Source organism: Mchenga conophoros, linkage group LG22, assembly GCF_057382185.1.
Source record: "Mchenga conophoros isolate Kocher_MC1m ecotype Shallow Benthic linkage group LG22, M_conophoros_male_GT1.1, whole genome shotgun sequence".
NCBI lineage: Eukaryota > Metazoa > Chordata > Actinopteri > Cichliformes > Cichlidae > Mchenga > Mchenga conophoros.
In genome coordinates, this window is record NC_140546.1 from 19,589,987 (window position 1) to 19,615,551 (window position 25,565).

Genomic DNA, 25,565 nt, shown 5'->3' on the forward strand with positions numbered 1-25,565 from the left:
TGAGCCAATCAAAATGTGGTGCATTGTCTCAGGTTGCAGGGTAAGGGGACAAAGATATAAAAATGCTTTCCTGGCCTATGATCATTTATGTTCATATATATCACACTGGTAATTTGTCAAACTCACACAAGGAATTAACCCCAAAGTGTTTGTGGCAAATAACATAACAGTTCAGTTGTTTTTACTAGTACAGCGCACTGGTGGGTGATTTTGTGGGGTGGTCTGGAAGTAATCATCTGCTTCTGAAAGAGGATGGCTATATTCCCCGTTTCTGTCCTGGGACAAGATGTTGACTTGATGGAGCAGTCCAATACCTAGGCATTCACATCTACAGGTTGTACTGGAAGGCCAAATGCAGAGGCTGTATCCAAAACTCACGTGCAGCAAAATGATGGCGCTTGGCTTTCACTCAGTTGCTGAGAATGCAGTGTAGTTTGTTGGTCTGCTGGTAGAGCACTGTTGGAGCTGGTGACACCAAAAGACTGAGTGACTAAAAGACATTTGGAGTTGTGGTGTAGGTCAATAAACAAAATCAGAGCGATAAAAGGCATTTACATGCAACCAATAACATACACAAATGATGACGATGATGATGATCATCATCATCATTTCAGCTGCTTCCTGTAGGGGTCACTGTAGCATCATCTGCCTTCATACCACTCCTTCGCACGTCCTCTTTCACTACACCCATGAATGTTCTTTTGGGCTTAGGATTTCCAGCTCTGGCACCTCCAGCTAGGTCTCCTGTTTTCGTTACTGCTAAAACAAAAAGAATTTCCCAAATATGGGACAAATAAAGTATTTCTCATGCCTTCATATACGTCATCATAAATGTTGTTATTGTTTCTCTTTTTTCTTTTTCAATTTTCTTCTCGGATTTTTAAAGTTTAATTACATTTTAAAATTATTATTATTATTATTATTATTATTATTATTATTATTATTATTATTATTATTATTATTATTTTCTTAACTGATATTGACCTTAACCAACCAACCAGCGAGCGCAGATAGCCGACCAATCCGGTGAAAGCTCTCTGCGTGACAGGTAGTGCTGCGCATGCGCAACACGCTTTTCCCTTTGGCAGCAACAACAACACAGAGAACGAAGTCAGTCTCGCCCCTCCGCTGTCGGCAACAGCATCATTGTCCCCACCGGGTCCGGTGGCAGAGAGGATGGTCCAGCGGAACCGCAGCCGGGGATGCGAATGACAGCCACAGGATAATGTCCCTGGATGTATGCAAGTTTCCGAATGAAGTAGTGACCAAGTGAGACGACCGTGTAAGTAGAGCGACGGAGATGCTGCCCGGCTGTTGGTAGTTGAGGCTAACATATCTCGCTAACGTTAACCTGAGACAGGAAAATAGACGCTTTGCTAGCGTCGGTAACGGCAGAAAGGTAAGCTGCACTGGGTGTTAACGCTTCCCAGCGGCGCCGCCACAGCCTGCGAAAACGTTAAAACTACCGGCAAAGCGTTTCTTTCGGCAGCATTACAGAAACTACACACCTACTACTCGCTTCCCAGTTGGGGTAGTAATTCAAGCAGACTGTACGGTTGCTGAACAAAGGAGCTTTAACCAAGGGGCCGCATGGACACAAACATGAAGAGAGAAGTCGGCCACTGTTTGTTTTGTGCTCCATTTCATGCTGACACACTTCGGAGACACCCACACGAGGTCTGACCTGAATATTTAGCCGATATACGGCGACCCAGCTAATTTTGGTAAAATGCCCAGCTGCTAGTGAAGTCAGTCGCGCTGTATTATCGTATTATTTTTATTATTATTAATGTTGTAACGCAGCTTCTGCCTTTGACTCACAAGTTTTATGCCCCTTTTAACGACCATACATTGTCCCGCAGCAGTTATAGAGTGGCTTGATTGCCCAGAGTTTGGGTAGGTTTTACCACTGACGTGTTACAGCTGACAGCAACTTTTGATAACAGCAGCAACACTCCAGTGGCTGTCATGTTTTATGTGTGTTTGATTGTTTTTTGTTTTTCATTTAAAGCGATCGCTTTAAATTAGGCTTGTGACAGGTTGAACGTAAATGCTTTGATCCTCTTTGAATTTACTTTCACAATAGTTTGCAGCACATCATAACTGGTAAAACCTAAAAATCAGAGGAACGTAAGATTGGCAAATTCAAGGAAACCCTCAAACAAAGTGTGTGTGTGTTTTCAGAACAGCTTCAGGACTCTTTGGGGTTGGCTGTAAAATGCTCGGGAAGGCCCTCCATCCCTCCAGCTTTGATAAACACGATAATGCTAAATTTGTTGCATCAGTCCAAAATTTCTCCTAATAGGTGTTTCAGTTGGACTTAAATAATATTATTATCATTTTCATGCGTATTAAACTGTTCAGTGACCCAGTGTGCCCTACAAATGGTTGCATTGTCATCCAACCCACCACCAACATAACCGAGCAACTTGATCCCCACACTATAGGGGAAAGAGGGTATGGTTTTTCCTTTTAAGCTGTTGCCTAACAGGACTGACTGAAACCCAGCATTGAATGCCTGTTTTGTAATTAGATCTCAAATCATTAGTCAGTTATTGGATCAGCAGAAAAATAATCCACAACCCGGTCCCTCAGCCACACACTGCCATATTCTGTCTTCTCTAAAATTCAGATTTGCTGGTATGAATGCTATTATAAATCACTGGTCAGTAAGGACAGTCTTTTTTGTGTCATCTTACAATTTATGACACTGAAACAACTGTTTTCTGTCATTTTATTGACTAAGGATGAGACTAGACTGCTAATAAATAAGTAAAAAATAACTGCTAGTCAAAATCCTAATGACATTGAATCTTGTTTGATATTAAGTGATTCATTTGTCTATAAAAAAAAAAAAAAAAGAAAGCAAAGAGCAATCCATTACTTGTTTTGTTGCAATAGTTGCAGACTCTTTCCAAACTTTCACCATAAATTGCTTTTTTTGCGTGATTTGGTCTAAATGGGGGTGTGTTGCTGACTGGGTTTCCGAGAAGCTCGAGCACCATGACGGAGTCCTTGTTAGTGGGAGTCATCTGACGGGATTCATGTGTTTAGGATTCTTGAGCTCATGAGTCATTACGTCACAACTATTGCATTGCCTAAAATGGGGAAGACCATATGTATCAGAGGCCTGTTCTGAGTAGCTCTGTGTTATGAGGCTAACTAAATATTGTTGACTTTCAAGCGTGATTCATAAAACATGCCTCTGAAATTCAGCCTAGCAGATGAGTGCCAAGTTAACAAGCAGTGGAACACTTACTGTGCCTCAGTTCCACCCCACCATCGAATGATGTGTAATAAAGTCAATAGCTGCACTCCACTGTGAACAGCGGCACTTGTGATCGCTGGAATTCCAAAATTCCTTCATGTCCAAACTTCCTGTCCTTATTTAGTATGAGAGACAGAGAGGGAGGTACGTGGAGATGTGAAGTGAACTGGAAGTAAACCAGTATGCACAAAACAGAGCCAAACAGACAGACTGACCTATTAACTACAGTCCCCACCACCACCACCACCCCCCCACGACCCCCTCCACGACCTCCCTCCAGATATACACAAACACACACAAGATCCGGTCTGCTGTGTGCATCACGAGAGAACTTGCAGTGGCTATTATTCACCGGTCTGTCAGTGTGTATTTTTCCTGTCTGTGTCCCTTTCTGTCACAGCAAAGAAAAGGGAGGCAGTCAGCCATGTTATTCAAATGTTCCAGAGCCCGGCCAGCCAGCGGCCAACTGTAGCCGGGCTAAAAAGAGGCTCTTTGTGAAGGCCAGACAGATGGCTATAGAATGAAGACTGTAATGATACCCTCAACAGCGCAATACACACAGAGGCCCATGCACTCATTACACAGTCCACTCATTACAGCATGTAATACTGTGTGTTAAAGGCACACCAAACTGTGTAAGTGTTTGTGAGTAAGAGAGAGAAAGAAGGAGAGGTGGAGAAGACGTGTACATCAAGCAGAGATAATGTACAATATGTGAAAGGACAGAAGTGTTTGTTTGTGTCCCATATCTCTCATCTCTTATATTGCTTGAGATATATATATATATATATATATATATATATATATAGATATATAGATATATATATAGATATATAGATATATATATATAGATATATAGATATAGATATAGAGATATAGATATAGATATAGATATAGATATAGATATATATATAGATATATATAGATAGATAGATAGATATAGATAGATAGATAGATAGATAGATATATATATATATATATATATATATATATATATATATATATATATATATATATATATATATATAGATAGATAGATAGATAGATAGATAGATAGATAGATAGATAGATAGATATGGGGGGGGGGAAGCTTTCCAGGCCAGTTTTTCTTTTTAAGGAAATGGTGGGAATCCAACGGTTATATTTTGATAACCTGTGAATCTGCAGTAGGTTTATAAGCTGTTGCTGGGAGAGTAAGCTCTGCTGGGGCAGCCATAGCTATGACGCTTGTGATTCTTTCGTTTAGCGGCTGAGGGCCAAAGTAAAACTGGTTTGGGTCCAGCATGTTAGTGCTGCATGGTTTAACACACTCTCAGAGTCTCAGTAGCAGAAGAGCATGTAAACAGTCGAAGACATGCAGATTTTTTTTTTTTTATCTTACAACAGTGACCTAACTGGACACAATGGTCCAGAATGGTCAGTTGTGGTAATATCGACTGTGTCTTTCATCAACCAACTAACAAATCAATGGCTTGGATATCATCAACCTTCCCCTCTGGCCTGGCTTCTTTACAACTGTCTTTTTTTTCTGTCTCTCTGTTTTCTTTTCTATTTTCTATAAAATGGCATCTGTCCATCTAACACACAGCTAATCAATGAATGGACAAAATCGATTGTTTGCCTTTTTTTCATCTGCTCTTATTCCTTCTTTCCAACTTCATTTTCTCTCTAACCAATTCCCACCTTTCTCTTCTTTGCAGGGAAGGAAACGCTGAACCATGTTGCTCTAAGTCGTGACCTGTGGAGTACGGGGGGGTGGAGAAAGAGGAGGAGGAGGAAGAGAGGAGTAGTGAGGCATTGGCCACAGCTTCGTTTTAGGTGGCCGTTTGCGAGCCCGAAGCGATGGGAAACACAGCCACCAAGTTCCGCAAGTCCCTTGTGAACGGTGACGAGGCCCTGGCCTGGCAGCTGTACGAGGGCAACCCTCAGTTCAGGGATGGTCTGGACCCAAACGCATCGTATGGAGAGCAGTACCAGCACAACACACCCATGCACTATGTGTGCCGCCACGCCATGACACGTCTGCTCAGGTAAAAGTCAGTCTCATGCAATGCAGCAGTTATCCAGTGCAGTTAGGAGGGCAGTGAGTCATGTTAAATTGAATAACAATTAGCAGCATGTCAGATTTAAGACATTTCTGAGAATCACCATATCTGTAATTGCCTTTGATGGCAAGAAAGGCCACTTAATGTGCGGAGGCCCAAAGACGCCAGTCGCATATATACTGTAAGATTATGTAAATGATGTTACAGGGAGCGGGGAAAGTGCATTAGCCATGAGGAGCTGTGGAAATAAAATGTAGTTAGACCCTTAAAGGCACTTACTTTGTAAGATATAAAACTGCAAGCCACCATCTCAAAAATGACCAATGGCTTGAATGAGCACTTCTGAGAGTCTCGTTAAAGGTTCTGATTTTTATTTTTTTTGTTGTTGTTTTAATACGCGATGAGTTCACGGGACCTGTTATCAGAACTGCTATTTCTAGGCTGACCGTGCACACAACAGCTGTTTTCTGTCATTCTGTTTTGTTTTGTGTTATTCAGCACAGAAGAAAACTTGGCTTAAGTATTGCTCCCCTGCTGTCTTTGAAACGAGCTGGTCCTGCTGGATTTGTTAGGCCTCAGTCACGCAGACCTCGAGACTGATTGCTGCTCCCTGCTGGTCGCTAGGGAAAAATGTTATTCCCTGACTGGTTGGCGAATGGTTGCTGGAAATTGATCGCAAAGAGAGTGCTGCATTGAAAACTTCTTTGTGATTACTCTGGTTGATAGCAGATTGCCTGTAGTTTGCATGGAAGATGCCGACTTGTCTGTAAACACTTGGTATTTACTCTTAAGAGCTCTAGTGACACTTGAGAATGCTTCACAAACCAGAAGTGGAGAATGTAGCCTTCTGTGTAAAAGTTGTACAATCACCATTCCAGACATAGAAACTGCACAGCCCTAAATATACAGAAAGAACAGTGGATGGCGGGGATGGGAGAGTCTCTGGTCTCCATCTGTCAGTCTCACTTTGCATCGCACATCTCACAGTTTCACTGTCACTTTGCAAGCATTTGCAGACAAGTCAGCATCTTTCATACAAACTACAAGCAATCGCACGAACCTGCTAGCAACCAAAGCAGTTGAAAAGTGGCTGTCAGTGCAGTATCCTCTTTGCGACAAATTTCACCTATCAAAAAGCAGCAGCTTCAAACTACCTCTTGCCAACAAATTTTTCCTTTGTGAACGGTGGTTGACCAGATGGTCACTGACCAATCTCTAGGCCTGTGTGATTGAGGCCTTAGGTGGTTCCTCTATAAATCAGACACTGAGCTACTTGTGGTTTAAGTAGCTTCCAGCATCTGTCCGCCTTTGGTTGTTCGACAAATTAACACCTCTTGGATGTTTGCTGCAGGCTAACGAGTTGTCATAAACTCAAGTAGCACTCCTGCTCTGCTACCATGCTGCTTGGTCTACTGTGCCCCGCCTGCTTGCTCTCTCGCACACACGCAGTAATAGCCACAAACTGAAATCTGGTGAGAGAAATTACAGAGAAACTAGCGAGACATTCACACTGTAGTGAAGTCAAAGACAAACGCAACATCCTGGTAAATAAAGTAACTAAAACATTTCAGTATTTTTAGCTTCACTGGCACATTTCTTGCTTCTTGTTAGAATATTTTTGCATCAGCACGAAGCTTCCTAATGTCTGAAAATACAGCTGTTCAGGTCATCTCATGTAAAGCTTCATAGACTTCACAGAGTATGTGGACTAAGCTTGTATTACAATTTTGAGAAGTTGATAAGGATGCTGGAGAGGCAGATCTGATCTAAGGCTTGTGTGTTTCCAGTACTATGCAAGTCTTACTGGGAAATTCCATCCGCTTTTGTGTACATTCCTTTAAAGCTCTTTCTTGTGAGTCTCTCTGCTTAATGAAGTGCGGTGCTAAATCACTACAGTTCCTCTTTAAGAGTATTAAAAGATTTGAATTCATTGCATGGCTATTGTGCTGTGAGGAGTTTCACCGCCTGCACACTTTCTCAAAACAAGAGTTTGCAGAAATAGACAGACAGCACCATCAACAGCAATCAAGTCAACAGACTGACAAAAACCACAGAGTCACTAAGTCAAACACAGCCTTAAGAAAAGGGGTCAAACTATAGAAAAATATAGCAAGCAGCACACCAGTGGGCCTTTGTTACCTCCTGCAGAGATAATCAAGCTGCTGGCCTTGACCATGACAGCTGATTCAGTGACTCAGTAGTCTTCCTCCTCTCCTCCTCCTCCCATTTGTCCTCTCTCTTAGCCTTTCTTACCATGATTACGGGGGGCGGGGGGTTCATTATCTGTCTATCTGCATGTGTGCACACGGCCGTTTGTGTTTAAAGGAGGTGGAAAAAAACTGAGACTCGGCAACTGCTTAATGCGTCTGAGAATATAACACAGTGAATCAATCCATGTGCTATTTGTGTTCCTTCCTACTAACCTATAATGGGCCAGAGAGGCGTGCTGAACGCAGCGCTCTGCTCCTGATAAGCATCAGAGGAAAGGCTTCTTTGTTCCAGCAGTTCAGTTGGACAGTGGCAATAGAGAGACAACCGAGAAATCTCAGACAAAATAAAGACTCACAGAGGACGAGCGTGGGCTGGTGGATGGAGAGTCTGTTTCAGATTATTTTTAACACGTATATGCTTCGTGTTTATTCGCTCTCTGCTAGTCGTCTCTGTGGGTCGAATTGGCAAGTAATCCCGTGAGAAGTGCAAACTGGAAAATCTCAAGTAGACCTATTACTGGAAAACTGGGTGTAGTTCAGGAAGTGTAACCCTTCCTCCACGACAAGTCACAGGAAAAAATATGTAAATAACAACTCGGACGTCATTGTGAACAGTTTGTTTTTCTTTTGTTGAAAGAATCAAAAGAGTACATTTCAACTGCCGACTTCATTTATTTATTTTTTTATTTATATCTTGGACGCATTGAGTCTCCTCAAGCTGATTTGCTTTTCAGCCATGTGTACGACAAAGTAGTTAGTTTTAACGCTCCGCTGAGGTTTCCTGCCCTCCACTAATAACTTCACAGCAACAACACAAAACATGTGACCTCCCCACAGCCTGCTTATATTAGGGCCATCCATCCTGAACATCGGGATTTGTGCATGCATATGTGTGTCGAGGTGGTGGTGGAGGGGGTATTGGGTTGGGGTTGGGAGGGAATAATTAGTGATTATTGCTGTGCGGATGAATTGGCAGTGCACTGTCATTAGAGAGAAGCTGCAGGGGCTTGTGGCTGACAGGATAAGAGGGTCAAAAGTGGAAAAGCAGGGCAGCAGTGGAGGAATAGACTGAAGGACTACACACTGAGAAACTTCAAATTCAGAAGCATCGACTGCCGTGTCCAAATTGTGCAAGAGAGGGCGAGGCTTTACAAAATCTTTTCAGCTGGTGTCCTTACAATTGTCAATCCTGTGACATCCTATTTTTTTCTTCTCCTTTTATTGGATTTGCATTAGAGAGAATCATTTTATGTGCAACACTATTTGTGCTGTGCCGCTGATGAAAAAGAATCTGTTTTTCCTCGCTGGCTTTATCGCAAATAGGAAGGTGTGGGGGGAAAAACAAAAAGAGACTTTGGTTTTTAAAATGTAAAAAGAAACTTGAAAAGGGAAAGGTGCTGAGGCATATAAAAGAGTGGAGAAGTAATCAGTAAATGGAGGTTTCCACAGACATAAAGCAGGGGAAACTATTTTACTAAACAGAACTGCAGCTACAGTCTTACTCCCAGAGCAACTGGCACATCCATCACCCGCTAAGTGTGTGTGTTTGTGTGCATGTGTTTGCGCTCACACCCGTCAGCCAGCATGTCCATTATCTCAAAGATGTTAAACAGAAATAGTCGATATTATGCCATCTTTACCTTGTCTCTTCATTTCACTGTCCATTTTACTTCCATAATTCATCTTCCTCTTCTCTTTGACTCTGTTTCAAGCCTTCCTCCTGTTACTGTCAGGCCTTTCCTCTCTTTCCACCTCACATGTGAATACCTCTGAACCGGTTTTACCCTCTTTTATCTAATCTCTTCATTCTTGTCTGCATCATTTAGGTCCTTCCTGTTCAGCAAAGAAGGAAACCCCAACAAGCGCAATGTGCACAATGAGACTTGCCTGCATGTGCTGTGCCAAGGCCCACAGATCCTGCTGCTGCCAGAGGGAGCGCTGTCACCACGACTGGCCAGACCACAGAGGGACGAGCAGCGCCGTGCAGACTGCCTGCAGGTACAGACGCACGGGGGGGCAAATATAGATTAGTGTCTACGCTTGCATGGTAGTGGGAATAAACTGCATTCTATGAAGCCACAGCTGACACATGTGGTGTGTCTTTCCATTACCAGATGATCCTGAACTGGACTGGGGCCAGGCTAGAGGGAGGCCAGTACGAGAAAGCTAATGTTAACGCCACCGACAACCACCACAGCACCTGTCTGCACTATGCTGCCGCTGCAGGCATGAAGAGCTGTGTGGAGGTGAGACAAAGTCTTGGACGCTATTCAAACTCCAGGGTTTTTCATGCATATGAAAATGTTTGGAGTCCAACAAAGAGGTTTGACCTTCAACCAAAGGTCAAAAAGCAGGGCAGTGCTTAAAAAACAATAATTTAACCCTTTTTTAAAATGTGGTTTAGTTGATTCAAAGTTAAAATACACTTTTTGAATATGAAGTGGTTGTAATGACAGTAAAATACAGATACGTCTGTTAAGTAACAGACTCTTTTAACCCTGTATGAATGCTTGCATGTGTAGTCACTACCCAAAGGTCACCTATTTTCTCTGCAGGTGATCTGTATTTTATGTAACTGGAACAGTCAAATAATCTACAATCCAATGATTTTGAATTATGCCAACTCCTCGTATATCTGCTTTGTATTTTACCAGCTCAAACGAGCACTTCGGCAGAAAATTAACCTTCTGGAATAAAAGTTTTCATAAATCTCACATGTACGACCCTGTGAAAATCAGAAATTCGATTTTTTTAAGATAAAAACTTTAAAGACTTTTCCGTTGGCTTCTGCATCCTTCCTTCAACCTTCTTGATCTATACTTACCAAAAACTGTCTTTTGACTCCTGTTGATTTAAATCTCTTTCACTGTCTGCCTTTGCTCCTTTTGTAATTTTTTTCATCTCTTCCCCTTTCCCATATTTTTGGTTTCCTGTCCTGTTGTTTTCTCATCTTCCCCTTTGTGTTCCTGCTGTTTGCTCCCATTGTCTTTGCCTCTTCCTTCCTCTGCGTCATTTGTTGAAAGTGCCTTAATTTCTTGTTTCTCTCTATTATCTCTTTCTCCCCTTCCTTTTGTTGCCTCGTCCCTCCTCTAGCTGCTGATCCAGAGTGAGGCGGACCTTTTTGTGGAGGACGAAGACAAGCTGACGCCATGCGATCACGCCGAGCGGCACCACCACACCGAGCTGGCCCTCAGCCTGGAGTCGCAGATGGTTTTCTCCTCCTCTTCAGCTCAGCAGTCACACACAGACGCACACGGTGAAACCAACCTGCTGCAGTACAAGGAGGTGAGACCGTGGTTACCCGATGTAGGGTTTCCCTGCTGGCCTAAGTTATTTTTAAGCTTTTTAGTCACTGTTGAGTCTTTAAAACATTTGCTTGACAAGGAGTATCCTTACTGTGCACAAGCATGTTCATTTAGATCTTATGATTATATTTTTGCATAGAAAACAACTCTTGTGTAAAAATTCAAACAAGAATTGAAATATTTATCAGATTTAAGGTTCGACTTTTTGTTTTATGAAGATAATGAGGACTGGTAAATGTATGGCAATAATGTGATTACACCAGATTACTCTTTAGGTGGAGCATTTCCAGCTCCCTATTTTCACTTGTGGACTATATCTATGCTAGGGTTTGGTGATAATGGAGAAAACAAAATACTGAATAGCAGATTATCTGTGATTGCAGGTAGCAGCATTTATTAGTGCAAATGAAATGAATAGCATTTCCATTCTTCTTTTTCATTAAGTTACTGCCATTGATTCAGAGCAGCAGCAGCAGCATGAACGTACAATAGCAGTGACATGGCATAAGCACAAAAATATCTTGGGTCAAGCTTTTTAACCAGTTGCTTAAAGCCCTCATTTACCACCATATAAATGCATCAGTAATTTCCACCCACAGCTTGGTCTTCTTGTCATATAGAGTGCAGCTAGTGAGCGCTCCAGCGGGACTCGGTGCAGTCATTTAAGTTTTGATTGCTAGTATCTGCTCCTCACATTTCTTCATAGCCTGGTTGTACTCAATGGTTTGTTTTGCCTCAATTGGTGAAACAAATTTAATGTTTCTTGCATATTTTGCAAAGTACTGTAGTGGCTCCTTTTTTAGATACTGAATTGTTATCAGAGAATGACACGTAGCTTTCGCTCTCAGACGTGTCTGCTTGTCTGTGTTGTTGCACAATGAGACAAGCCCAGAATTTATACCGGTATTATTGCCATTATATGATATGGCACAGCACTAATCAAGGATAGCTTTGCTTAATTCACAGTATAGAATAATGTGTATTTATTTTATGTTTGTGCAGCACTTAAGCTCATCTACTGCCTGGAACAAGCTGCTTTAGCTCCTCTCTCTTTAAGGCGGCTTTCTTCTGAGTGGTTGCCCATCGTGACCAAAAAAACGAAACGGCGAGGAGCTTCTGTCTCACAGTCGGAGCTGTGTGCCTCAGATGACCATATTGAGAATTGTTATCAGTTTCCACTGATATCATAAAGATCCAAGATTAGGCGCTCTGTCCGTGAAGCAGAGCGTTTATGGCACTCTGAATCCTGAGCTTTAGGCTTACACGGATTACTTACACGCACGTTGACCTCATTATTTGAAACTTTGGACATCAACATAAGCGTTTATCATTGTAACATGAATATGACAGAAAATAAGCGTAAGCATAGCAGGTCAAATTTAAATCGTGAAGATAAAGAGGTAGATGGTTGCCCTCATGAACTTGTACAGTGTGTTTATTTTTCAGATTCAAGACTATATATCTTAGGACAGTGAGGTCACCATTGCTAATCTGTGTAGATTAAAACAATCTGGGGGCGAAATGTGCTGTCTGTATTTTGAAGGTCATGTATGTGATTTTGTTTCAACACTGTGTCCAACCTGAAATGTACTTAGTGTTTTGTGTTCTGCATTTGTGCAGACACTGTTTATAGATTTTTAGAATATTTCTACTTGGGTCTCCAGCTTCTTGGCCAGATTGTCCCTTGTTGATGTTCTCTCTTCACAATCCACAACTTACAGTGGTTCTTACACGTATATAGTAATACACAGATCCACAGATACACACACCACGTCTCTCAGAGTCCCAATTAAACCGAGGTCACCAGCACCGCTGTATAGCTGCGGCTGCTGCCAGCTGATAGCATTTTGATCTTCCTTCCTGCAGCCAAATCCATGCTAATGCTTAATCTGTCTCACCCACCTCCACCCCCAACCCCGACTGCCCCACATCCCAGTCCTTTTTATCGTTTCCACATTATCTTTTTCACTTCTTTTAGCATTTTTCAGTCTTATATTTTATATTCTGTTTTTGTTTCCATCTTTTACCTTCTCTCTGACTGCGGGTTTTTCTCTCTTCCTAACATTTCTCCCCCTCTGTATCCTCTCAGCCTTACGAGGGGTTGAAGATTCAGGATCTGCGCAGGCTGAAGGACATGTTGATTGTAGAGACAGCCGACATGCTGCAAGCCCCCCTCTTCACTGCAGAGGCCCTGCTTCGAGCACATGGTTTGTCATAAAGTTGACGTTCATATGTGACCTTAAGTAACCCTCGCAGCGCTGTTGTCACGATGCATGCGTTTGTCTCAGTCTTTCTAATAACGTTTGACTTGCTCAGACTGGGACAGAGAAAAGCTTCTGGAAGCCTGGATGTCCGACGCTGAGGGCTGCTGCCAGCGCTCTGGTGTCACCATGCCGACCCCACCGCCTAGCGGGTACAACGCCTGGGACACCCTGCCCTCCCCCCGCACTCCTAGGACCCCACGCTCTCCCCTCACTCTCACTCTCACTTCTACCACCGACAGCTGCCTCACGCCTGGAGAGGAGGGCCTGGCCATGGTGAGCAGTGGTGATATATGTTAATATAAGAACATCAGTCATTCATGATGAAAAATAGATCATGTATGAAGGCATATTTAGTACAGGGTAGACTCTTTGTGCGCTTTCTTTTTGAAGGCAGAAAACGATGTCTCATTTATCTAGTGGTTGCAGGTTAATGTCTAATCCTACTAAAAAGGGGATCAAGGCCATCAGCAGTAATTCTTTGTCATTCCATATAAACATTAGCCTCTGGTTTACTGTCAGTCTTAAGGAAGTCTGCCTGAAAATCAACGTTGAGGTTTTCTGTTAGGTTTTCAGAATGTTTGACCTGTGAGGTGGAACATTTGCAGAATAAGATAAAAGCTGTTTGGGCCGTAGAAGAAATGCCAGAGAGTCTGATATGGCTAAAGTACAACAGTCCAGCAATCTGTGGCCTCAAAAGTACAGAGTTAATCAAAGACAGAACATCCTGAACTGGTTCTGCTATTGCATTTCTCCTCTGTGTATGAGGATGGAAATGACATGTCAAAGAGAAGTAATCTTATCAACAGAAATAAAAAAAAAATAATAATAATTTGAAATCATGTGACTGATTTGCTCCGTCCCCCCTGCAGTGTGGAATCTGTCTCTGCTCCATCTCAGTCTTTGAGGACCCAGTGGACATGTCCTGTGGCCACGAGTTCTGCAGAGCCTGCTGGGAAGGGTACGCGCATGAACATTCAGTGTGTAAGCGTGTGTGTTTTTTTTTTATTGAAGCAGATGTGTTTTAGCTCAGTTCTGTGTGTGTGTCTTTCTCAGGTTCCTCAATGTAAAGATTCAGGAGGGAGATGCTCATAATATCTTCTGTCCAGCATATGAGTGCTACCAGCTTGTGCCTGTGCATGTGATAGAGAGCGTGGTTTCCAGAGAGATGGACCAGCGCTATCTGCAGTTTGACATCAAGGTAGAAATCAAAATAATCGTTTGCACCTTCTCTTCAAGACTGGGCCTTTGTTCTGTTTCTTGTTGCACTATTTAGTGACATTTTCTTTGTTTCGTCACATTCCCTGTCTGTTCTCTGACATTGTTTCCAACATCCCCGTTTGCAGGCATTTGTGGAGAACAATCCATCCATCCGTTGGTGTCCTGCAGCTCGTTGCGAGCGGGCGGTGAGGCTGACCCGACCGGGCCCGGGGGACACTGACCCATCAAGCTTCCCCCTTCTGCCCTCACCTGCTGTTGATTGTGGAAAGGGTCACCTCTTCTGCTGGTAAGCTGCAGGATTTATGATTCAGACATGGCCATGTTTTATTGACACTGTCACTGACATGTAATTTAGCAAAGTCGGACACAAGTCTGGATCTGTTACATTACAGGCTAGTGTGTTATTTAACCCGAACACCTAAATATTATAGTCATTTTATGTTCATGCAGCTGGACAAAGGCTGCTGTGTGAGCAGTAACGTCAGCATTGTGCACACAGATCATAATGGCATGAATAAATATTGTTTTATGAAATGTGCATACACATGTTCTAACTTACTACGCAAAAAAGAGTTATTACTGCTTAATCTGAAACCACGCCAGCCAAATCTGTTTTATCAGAAACTTTTACTTCTTTTGTGTTCCCTTCTGTTTTCTTTATTCCCAGAAACTCTTAGGATTCTGTGTTTGCTCTTATGCTTATGTAGTCTTGGTTAGCTGGATTTGACTTTATTAACTTCTCTCTTTATCTCCCGGTGTCTGCAGGGAGTGCCTTGGCGAGGCCCATGAGCCATGTGATTGTCAGATGTGGAGGAACTGGCTCCAGAAAGTCACAGAGATGAAGCCTGAAGAGTGTATGCCTGTGCTGTTTTGTTTGTTTTACTGTAACTTTAACTGCCCAGCAATATGGTAGCTAAGAGCAGCTGTCAGGACGTCTTATCTGGATGTGCCTGCTGTATTTTATGTGATGCTGGCAGGTGTTTAAGTCACTAATATTTGCGTAATGTGCCGGAATGTGTCTGCAGGCCAGGTGTTAGACTGCAGAGATGTTGCTAATGTGTGTGCGTCCACCTGTGTGTTTGTGTGTGCTTTCCCACAGTGGCAGGTGTGAGCGAGGCCTATGAGGATGCTGCTAACTGCCTGTGGCTGCTGACCAACTCCAAACCGTGTGCCAACTGCAAGTCTCCCATTCAGAAGAATGAGGGCTGCAACCACATGCAGTGTGCTAAGGTAAACACTAAACTCTGTCTGCTGTGTGTCTTCGTTTAAAGGCATGAATGTTGATTGCTCGGTGTATTAAAATTTTTTTCTGTATTTAATTTTATTCCTAATAAATTAACCTTGGTGTTTTTCTCTCTGTGTAGTGTAAGTATGACTTCTGTTGGATCTGTCTGGAGGAGTGGAAGAAACACAGCTCATCAACAGGTGGCTACTATCGCTGTACTCGCTATGAGGTCATCCAGCAACTTGAAGAGCAGTCCAAAGAGATGACTGTAGAGGTATAAACACTTACTCACTCATAAAATGGAGAATACACACACACTTTATCCCATATAAGCTTCCACTGATGTAAAAACACTTGCTGGACACTATTTTTTTGGTCCAGTTTGTTAGTACCTGGTTGGACCCCCTTTCCCCCTGAAAACATTGCTCTTAGATTTTGGTCCATATTGACATAATAGGGTCACACAGTTGCCTGCCCAGCTGTGATGTGAATCTCGTGTTTTACTGCATCCCAAAGATGCTCTATTGGATTGAGATCTGGTGACTGGAGGCCACAGAGGTCACAAGGTGCATAATCCTGCTGGAAGTGGCAATCAGAAGACTCTTACATTGTGGCCATATAGGGATGGAGCAGCTGTGGTGTTTCGACGATGGTTATTTGGTACTAGGGGGCCTCCACACCATTAAATGACCAACACCAGCCTGAATTGTTGATACAAGCCAGGATGGATCCATGCTATCATGTTATTTTTGACTTTGTCATTGGCAGCAGAAATTGGAACACATCAGACCAGGCAACATTTTTTTCAATCCTCTGTCAAATTTCACTGAGCATGTATGTTTCCTGTTCTTAGCTCTTCTGCATATCGTAGTTGTAATGTTGTTGTTTGAGTTACTGTTGTGTTCCTATCAGCTCATGGCAGTGTGCCCTTTTTCCTCTGACCTCTGGCATCTACAGGGCATTTTCACATAGAGAACTGCTGCTCACTGGATATTTTCTCTTCTTACTCTCTGTAAACCTTAGAGTAGATCAGCAGTTTCTTAAATACTCAGACCAACAACAACACCACGTTCCAAATCACTTTAATCACCTTTCTTCCTCGCTCTTATGTTCAATTTGAACTTCAAAGGGTTGTCTGGACCCTGTCTACATGCAGTGAGTTGTTGCCATGTGATTGGCTGATTAGATATATGTATTAATGAGCAGCTAAATAGGTATAGCTGAGTGAGTCTGTATTCACACAAATATAGAAGTTGTTCAGTCTCTTTCACTGAGTACAGTGAGTAAACACACACACACAGAGGAGTTTAAATGAAGTAAGAGTTTTTCTTTTTTACAGGCAGAAAAGAAGCACAAAAGTTTCCAGGAGCTGGACCGTTTCATGCACTACTACACTCGCTTCAAGAACCATGAACACAGTTACAAGGTAATACACTCGACAGATACGTTCATAACGATGCAAACCTCGCCCAAAAATCTAAAATGCTTCCAGAGAAACATCTCGTGATCATTTGGTGTGTGTATTCTCTCTTCTGTGTGTGTCTGTGTGTGTGTGTCTGTGTGTGTCTGTGTGTGTGTTAGTTGGAACAAAAGCTGCTAAAAACGGCTAAAGAGAAGATGGAGCAGCTGAGCAGGGCCTTCATTAGCCGTAAGTGTCCTGCACTGATCTCATGAAAAGGATTCAAAAGAAGTCTGAGTAAACTGCTTGTCAGCTGCAAGCCGTTTGCCCGAGAATAGCATATTTGTTTTTGCCAAAGCGCAAATAGGTCATGCCTTTCAGACTCACACCCAATCTTTGGTGCGTCCGGGTCATAAGACATTAATCCTGTGCTCATTAAAGTCATGGCTAGCTATAAAACACGTGTCTTTTCTTCTGCAGGTGAAGGCACTCCCCCAGACACACGCTTCATTGAGGACGGCGTGACTGAGCTGCTGAAGACGCGGCGCGTGCTGAAGTGCTCTTACCCATACGGCTTCTTCCTCCAGCAAGGCAGCACCCAGAAAGAGATATTTGAGCTCATGCAGGTATTTTAATATATATCCAACAAGTGTGCATCCTCTGCATGAACAGGACTAACACCCCTGAAGTGCCTACAGGGATTCCTGGACTCTGTAGGGGTAAACTGTGTAGAACATAAACAAATTTTGGGGTGTATTATGGCCTTGGTGGACAGAGGACTGGGTACATCTGTTAAAATATACACGCAAAAGAGTCGGTTTAATGTTTTTTTTCGCATTTCAGTCACACTAGATTATAAATGGGATGGAAACCTCTTATTAGGAAAAATCAGTGATTGCGCTATTTTTGCAAGTGTAAGTACTTGATGCAACCAAGTGGTCATGCAGAAGTTGAGCAGCACGATCAACCTACCACTGTTGATTGCAAGACGATTACACGGTCTGACGGGGGGAAGACGGTGTTCAACACTTTCTTCTGTTTGTCCTCCCAGACTGACTTAGAGATGGTCGTAGAGGATCTGGCCCAGAAGGTCAACCGTCCGTACCTGAGGACGCCGTGCCATAAGATCATCAGCGCGGCCCGCCTGGTGCAGCAGAAGAGGCAGGAGTTCTTGGCATCAGTGGCCCGTGGCGTCGCTCCCAATGACTCTCCAGAGCCTCCTCGCAGGAAGTAAGAAAGCACACACACAACGCACAGAGAGACAATATGGTTCTAATTTTGGCTCAAGTTAACAAATTCACTACATAGTAGAGCTGGGCGATATATCGAGTTTTTAAAACATATCGATATATTTTTATACGAGATATAAGATGTGACAATATCCTTTATATCGATATAGTCTATGTTACGTTATAATTATAGTTGTGGAGCCGCAAGTTTGCCTCTCTTTCGTCCACTTTTGTCTCTACGCAACGTTACTCCGCCTCGCCTTCACTGAAGACAACTCCCCCTCCTCCCCCATCGCTTCACGTGCAGGCAGCGACAAGACGGACACGGCAAATCTCCGTTAACGAGTTACTGCGCATCGCCCCATGCGTGGGGCTGGACGGCGTCAACGTGTTAACGAGCTAAACATGCTAACGAGCTAACCGCGCTAACGAGCTAACCGAGCTAACCCTAAAATCCTTTCATTCTCTCAAAAGTTGATAGCGCGCCTTATGTATGAATTCTGGTTGTGCTTGATGGCCGCGAACCGATTTTATGTGGTACACGGCGCTCAGCAATCTGTCACAAATGTTTGAGTACGACTTTGGTCAGCTACGGAGCTGCACCGCTTGATAGATTGTCGGCGCATTACGGCTACCGAGGAGCTTCGCGGAGTGATACGTACTGTGCATCAACGTAATATTACCGTATTGTGTGTGTATAAGGACCATAAATGGCACCTGTAAGAGACGTGGTTATGAAGCGGATTTCAAACTCCAGGCTGTCAGTCACACAGTAAAACTTGGGAACAGAGCAGCTGTGAAATCTGTCTGTCTTTGTTATTACGCTCAGCGTCTTTTAGTTTACATTTTGACTGCACAATTGTGAGCTCTTTGTTTAGCACAAAAACAACCTTGTTTTCTTTTATTTATGGAGCATGATTATTTAATGAATGCTCATAATTTAATTTTGAGTAATTTTTCATGTACATCTGTGCTGTATGTTAAAAAAAGTGCCTGTGTGACATCTGGGAAACAGCTTTGACTAAGAACTCTCTTTTTGTTCTTACTTTATGGCTTAAAAAAAAATATCGAGATATATATCTTATATCGCCATCCAGCTAAAATATATCGAGATATGAATTTTGGGTCATATCGCCCAGCCCTACTACATAGAGCCACTTAGAGGGATTCAGGGGATAAAGAAGTGGTATAAGAACTTAAACTGAAGCTGAGTGTTGTTTAGTTTGCTTCAAATGTGTTTTTAAAAAAAGTAATTGTGTGCTAACATTCATTTCAGTTACCCTGGAGGATCGTGGGATTGGGAGTACCTTGGCTTTGCTTCTCCTGAGGTAAACACAAACGCCTTCTGTCACACCACACTCACAAACACTAACTTCTCTTCGTTCTGCTAATATCTTGGCTCATGCCTCGCTAATGCTACTTCCTAAACCTCCGCTTTAGTGACCTACTTGTGTATGAGGTCGTATTAATGCATGACTGCGGCGGCAGCAGCTGACATAGTTTGCTTATGTGTGTTAAGATGGGAAGTCGGCACTCCGTACTGGGAGCAGATCAGAGAGAGAGACAGTCGCAGGTAATTCACCAGTTTTTTTTTTTTTTTTTTTTGGCATATTTAGGGACAAGCATGATGGGCTGAATGTTGTTTTCTGTGCTTGAGATTTTGATGCTGCCTGACACAAAATAGCTCCCTCAAGTTGTCTTTTTCTTATAATAGAACTCGAATAACTCTTTGCAGGATTATGCTGACATCCAGTACCGTCGCAGACACAGACCACGGCGCAGAGGAGACATGCTGAGTTTGCACAGCCTTAGAAGCAGCAGTAACACACCAGAGACCAGCAGGAGGAGTGACAACACAGGTGTGGCAAGCATTTTAATGCACCGTATAACTGGCTTATATCAAGTATTTAACAAAAAAATTTTTTCAGATTAATACAGTGTAGTGTTCATTAATTTATTGTTCTGTATACAGCCGGTACAGGCAGTATATTGGCAAACACTCTGTTCTGGATCCTGCCTGTATTAATAAATTGTCTTGTCAGTGCACAAGACAACCAGTAAATGGGATTTTACTTTATTGCTCCATCAGTCTGTTCCAGTCGAAGCACCCAGAGCCATCGATCACTGGGATCAATTTGTAATCAAGCCACGCACAGCAGTCTGTGCTTTAATGTGACATTTCGTGTTTCAGAAGGCACGGAGAGGGGCGAGGGTCGCAGGAGAGCGCTCGGCTCGCTCGACGAAGACGATCCCAACATCCTTCTGGCCATCCAGCTGTCGCTGCAGGAGTCGCGCCGAGAACGAGGACTGGAGGGAGGGATGGAGGGGAGGGTGGATCAGGAGAGAAGAGCGGCTCCAGCGGGAGACCTGGTCGATGCTGTTTTACACTCTCTCAACACAGAGGGTCCTCCAGGAGCCAGAGGCTCATCCTTCCCCGCGTCCATCCTGGATCCTCCTCACCCGCCTAACAGGACAGACTCCACCTCCCAGCCTTGTGTATCCAGCTCCCTCCCCCTCCCTCCGCCTCCTCCCTCCCTCAGCGCAGAGCTGCTGGAGCTGGGAGACAGCCTTATGAAACTGGGGAGCATAACCACTCCTTACGACCTGGACACAAACACGCAGGAGCAGCTCAGCTCACACCACACATACATACACAGTACACATGCTGCTCCTTACACCACTGAACCTGCCTGCAGCAACCCCAGCAGCCACAGACAGGATCAGAGTGCACTGACTGCCCCATATGTGCTCGATCATATCACCATCACAGACCCTCGTTATGACAGCAAAGAGCAGACTTCCTGCCATTTGAGTGCATATTTAGCCAAGGCTGAGCACGCCGCCTCCTGCCTCCCCGCTCCAAACCCCGCACATCCTAGTTCCTATAGCCGGGAACATGCAGCCACGTACAACAGCAACCCTAAACCAGACAGCTCCTACAACCCCTGCCCCGAACACAGCAGCTCTTACACCGCAGAGCGCCCTGCTGCCTACGCCGTCGAACGTCCCCCTAAATCAGACCCCCAGCCCCCTACCCAGTTGTGCCTCCCATCTCCAGAGCTTGAGCCAGAGCTGCTGCTCTCACCAGTGATTCCCCCAGGGGGCCCTTTCACCCCCAGTGACCCTCAGAGCCTGGAGCCCTTGGACCCCACAGCCAGCGCTCAGCTGCTGGATAACATCATGGCCTGGTTTAACAACAACATAAACCCCCAGAATAACCCGCAGAGCCTGGCTCTCATCCCCTCCCCGCCCACCACAGAGACAGACTCCTCTCCCGACACACACACCGAGACTGAGAGCCAGACCTCCGCCCCCATCCGGCAGCCCCTGGAGGGCGAGTCGGAAGTAGGCAGAGGGTCGGCGACCGGCCCACCGGGAGCCGAGGGCGTGAAGACGTCGAGGCCGAGCACTCTGGAGCTGGAAAAAAGAGACGCTGGAGAAGAGGGTGTGGATGCAGGGTGTGTGGCTGACCTGTCGCTGGACGAAGCGCACACACACCCGCATTCACACTCCCAACATGGAAACAGTCCCGCACACACTGCCCCGGCAATGGAGAGAGACTCAGACCTCGTCCTTCAGTTAGAGGAGGACCGGTCACCTGAAGAGTGGACGGAGCAGGAACACCTAGTGTGAAAGTGACAGATGTAGAGAGAAAGAGAAGGTAGAGCCGAGATAAAGAGAAAGAAAACCAATCAGAGAGAAGCACTGATGGATGATGCAAGATGTGTGATGGTGGTGCCTGTGTTTGGGGGGTGGAGTGTTTACTGTATGTATTATACTGTATTTAGAGAGGACTTAAAGACCTGCAGACTCTGTCCAGGAAAGATGATGTCATACACGTTTTGATTATTTTTAAGTGCTTTTTGTCTGCTCTAAAAACAGACAAATTATTCTTTGAAGTGTTTAAACCATGAACGGAGAGCTACTGATATCATAACACAACAAAATGCTCCGTGTTTTAGTTTAGTTTAGTTTTTTTCTTATTTTAATTTAATTCCCCACCTCTTCTGTTTGTCTCCTAAGTTTGTTCAGGGTGAAGTTTTGGTGCTGTTCATGCTGAAATCCAAACTTGCCTCATTTAACTACACTTGATTCTCACACTAACCCAACCACAAGCCAGTTCAGAGCTCCAAGAGCCAAATATATGAAGATAACTGTAACTTTGGAGCCTGTTTATAGCGTGCTGTACAATCAGAGGGCCTAATTCTGATTTCTGGACCTTCATGCACACTGTGCCTGTTTGTGTTAGTGCCAATACAGTCCTGATCTTTCTTTTCAGCAGACTGGCACAGTCTGCTGCGTAAACGTCACACTATTACAGCACCTCTCTGCACGTGAAGGTCAGAGGCCAGAGCAGCGCCCATAAAGCTGGAAGTTCAGTGGGTGCTTGTTTGCAGAGCAGATTGAGTTCTGTTTTTTTTTGTTTGTTTTTTGTTTTTTTGTTCTGGGGGGGGGGGGGTTGTTTTTGTTTGTTTTTTTGCTACTCGCTGCACATTTCAAATGTTTTGTATCAAAGATGCATCTTCATGTTTAATCTGCAGAGATTTACAGTGTTTTTCTGCCACTTTGGCTAGTGCACCAGATCTCACGTAGCACACAAAATACAGTGGGTATTAAATGAGGTAATGCATCAACCAATCAAATTAATCTGAGAATAATGATATCCAGTATTTAACCTCCTCAGATCATTCATACTTGCTTTGATTTTAAAAAAACTACAAATATCACGGAGGAAATAATTTGGCATTTTAAGCTGAAGACTGACTTCAGAATGATCCTTTACTTTATTAAACCTGATAAATAAAATACAGTCAAAAGGTTTAAAGTGCTTCAAACAAGTCGTCCAATCAAAATTATTAAATGTTAAACCAATTAAAAGAGTAAACAGTTAGCAGATGGTAAACTAAGATATGCTTTATCACTTTGGATTATACACAATGTGTTTTAAAGTTTGACTTTACCCTGCAGCACATTTAAACAAGCTGATTTTTCATAAAAAGCGAGATTTCAGCCACTTTCACAAGTTTTGTCTTCACAGAAGCTGTTGTAAACGGTGTTTATACGACTGTAAAATAAATGAGAATATATTGTTAAAACGCTGCTGCACTGATTCATGAATCTGTTTATTGTTTGGTGCTCGTGTGAGCTGGTTCTTTGAGTCGTGCGGTTTCTGAGCCAAAGCAGGCATAACAAATACTGTAAATGTGAGCACATTTTATGGTTTTATGTAACTTTTTATCATATCTTTTCCACTACTTATAGCACCCTGCAGTGTGCTCTAATCGATGGGACGTGGGTTTGGGTTTCTGCTGTATTTGATTCTTTTTATTCCTTTAATTATAGAGAAGATGTTTCTTTCTGTTGAGACCAGAGTTGTTGGATCTGTGTGCCTTTTTCTTTGTTTTGTTTTGTTCTGATTGTATTTATCTGTTGCTATTTATTAGTGTCATTGCTTTTTAAACATGCTTCTTAATGAAAGATGATGATGATGATGATAACACTTTAATACACTGATTTTGTTTAGTCCCCCCCCCCCCCCCCCCCCCCACGGGTGAGTCGCAGCGCCCACATTTTCAGCCCTGAATGAAAAACCTCTTTGAGCCTCTCTGAAGGAATCCGCTGCTTTTCCACGATGATCAAAAAACACTTTATGTGAATGTTGAACTTTGATTTGACGCCGCCTTGGAAATGTAACTGCTGGGATGTCATCAAGCCTCAAATCTTTAAACTTTATTGCCCAAATACAATGTTTACAAGGGAACTAAACACTTCCTGCTGTGATGAGGACTGATTTGGTGCTCTGGGGAGTGAAATGAGAATAAATGTGGGGATTTTAAATGTCCTTTGATGGCATGCCAAACAAATACAAAGACACCCTTTGTAAAACTCAAACTGACTCACTTAAAATTGATTTTTAAGCATTTTCTGAAACCTGAAGTGATAAAGTGAGAACTGTGAAGGTAGCTGGCTCATAGCATTGCACGAAGCCCGCTGAGATGTGAGGGCAGTTGTGACATTTCAGGCTCCGCTCCCTGAGGATGGAGGGGATTCACGTCAGTGTTTGGGCACACGCTGCGTCTTTGTTTTGCAGAAACATGCTGCCGAATGTCGGATGTTTGGTGGGGCTGCGGAGGGACAGCGGCTAAATATTCCCTTTTTTTTTTTTTTTTTTTTTTTTTTTTTTTTTTGTGTGTGTGTGGCATCGATGGCGTCACGCAAGCGGTTGCATTAGTGTTTATGATTTAATGCTCCCTCATCTGACATCTTCAGAGTTTAAGAGATTGAAATTGCACTCTCACAGATTATACTTGATACATTCCCAGCTGGTCAAAAGAAAGGGTTTGATGTGTGGCCAAAACTAAAAATGAAAGTGTCAGTGCAAAGTTTACTCTCAATAAAAAGAACTGAAAGTGCACTGCAGTGACATTTTTATTTTTTTGTTTTAGTGCTTTGATTTCTGAGCTTCCATCAGCAAGAAAAGGGAACATGTTCCCTGATTAGTCTCCTATTTATCGTAATGTACATGGTAGACTGACGTCTTTTCACTTCATGTTGCTGTCAAGTCCACAACAGCTCTTAGCATGTACATGGAAATGATAAGTAAACCCATTATCTTTAGGTTTAGACTGCATTTATTTAAAAAACTTAACACAGCTGCACATCAGGAGAACAGAAGTGTTAGATTTTTGTTTTTATTACTTTTTTTTAAAATTGATTTGGGGTTTGGGAAGGCTTTCCTTATTTTAATTTGTTTTCATTGTGTAAAATGTTCAGTTTGATTAGTTTCACGATTTATTTCTGTAATCTGTCAGGAGGAAAATTTTTAGATATGCAGCTATTACAGCACAAATCCAATGCGGCATCTCAGCCTCACTAAGTACGACCAAACTGCCAAAGACTTAAACAAGACACAGCACTGTGCAAAAGACTTGAGTCACCCCTTGCTGTCTTTATATTTTGCTTTTAAGCAGCCAAACTTCTTGATCTCTGTTCTTGAGGCTTTCTGAAGGTCTTTCAGTTTTTATTTACAGCTCAGGAATGCATCTGGCTCTTCAGTTCATAGACCTACTGGTCAGTCTTATCAGAAATCTTTTTCACTGGAAGGATGTCTGTCAAGAAGATCCATTTTCCTAGCAAAGTAGAAAGGATATCTCAAGACGTTTGCACTATATTGTAGCGTTTTCTGATTATTTGTTATTTAGTTTACACACAGTAAGTTTTTACTGTCGTTATAGTTTACTAATGTTGACACTTTGACAACATATATTATAATAAAATGTATATACGCATTCCTTCTATTAAATATTTTCTTTAAAGTTCAATAAATCCAAATATTTGTTAGATTCGGAGCATAAGTTCAAAACGCTGTTTATTCTTCCACCAGTAGGCGGCAGTGTTGTCG

General features: G+C 43.0%; 1 protein-coding gene across 6 annotated transcripts; it reads left to right on the forward strand.

Moving 5' to 3' along the window:
• The first annotated feature begins 1,091 nt into the window (after positions 1-1,091).
• Positions 1,092-24,575, forward strand: LOC146549338 (ankyrin repeat and IBR domain-containing protein 1-like). 6 transcript variants are annotated; one of them, XM_085262974.1, is made up of 21 exons: positions 1,092-1,282; positions 4,969-5,298; positions 9,350-9,521; positions 9,638-9,769; positions 10,617-10,808; positions 12,918-13,035; positions 13,145-13,365; positions 13,962-14,050; positions 14,146-14,290; positions 14,436-14,596; positions 15,076-15,164; positions 15,410-15,540; positions 15,675-15,809; positions 16,875-16,961; positions 17,117-17,183; positions 17,415-17,560; positions 17,986-18,164; positions 19,440-19,491; positions 19,683-19,736; positions 19,899-20,022; positions 20,253-24,575. In XM_085262974.1, the coding sequence occupies exons 2-21, from the start codon at positions 5,111-5,113 to the stop codon at positions 21,794-21,796; spliced, it is 4,026 nt and encodes a 1,341-aa protein (XP_085119100.1). In that variant the 5' UTR covers positions 1,092-1,282; positions 4,969-5,110; the 3' UTR covers positions 21,797-24,575. The 6 variants fall into 6 exon arrangements, with proteins under 6 accessions (XP_085119100.1, XP_085119102.1, XP_085119103.1 ...); XM_085262976.1 differs by having other exon boundaries at positions 20,355-24,575; XM_085262977.1 differs by having other exon boundaries at positions 20,358-24,575.
• Positions 24,576-25,565: the final 990 nt, after the last annotated feature.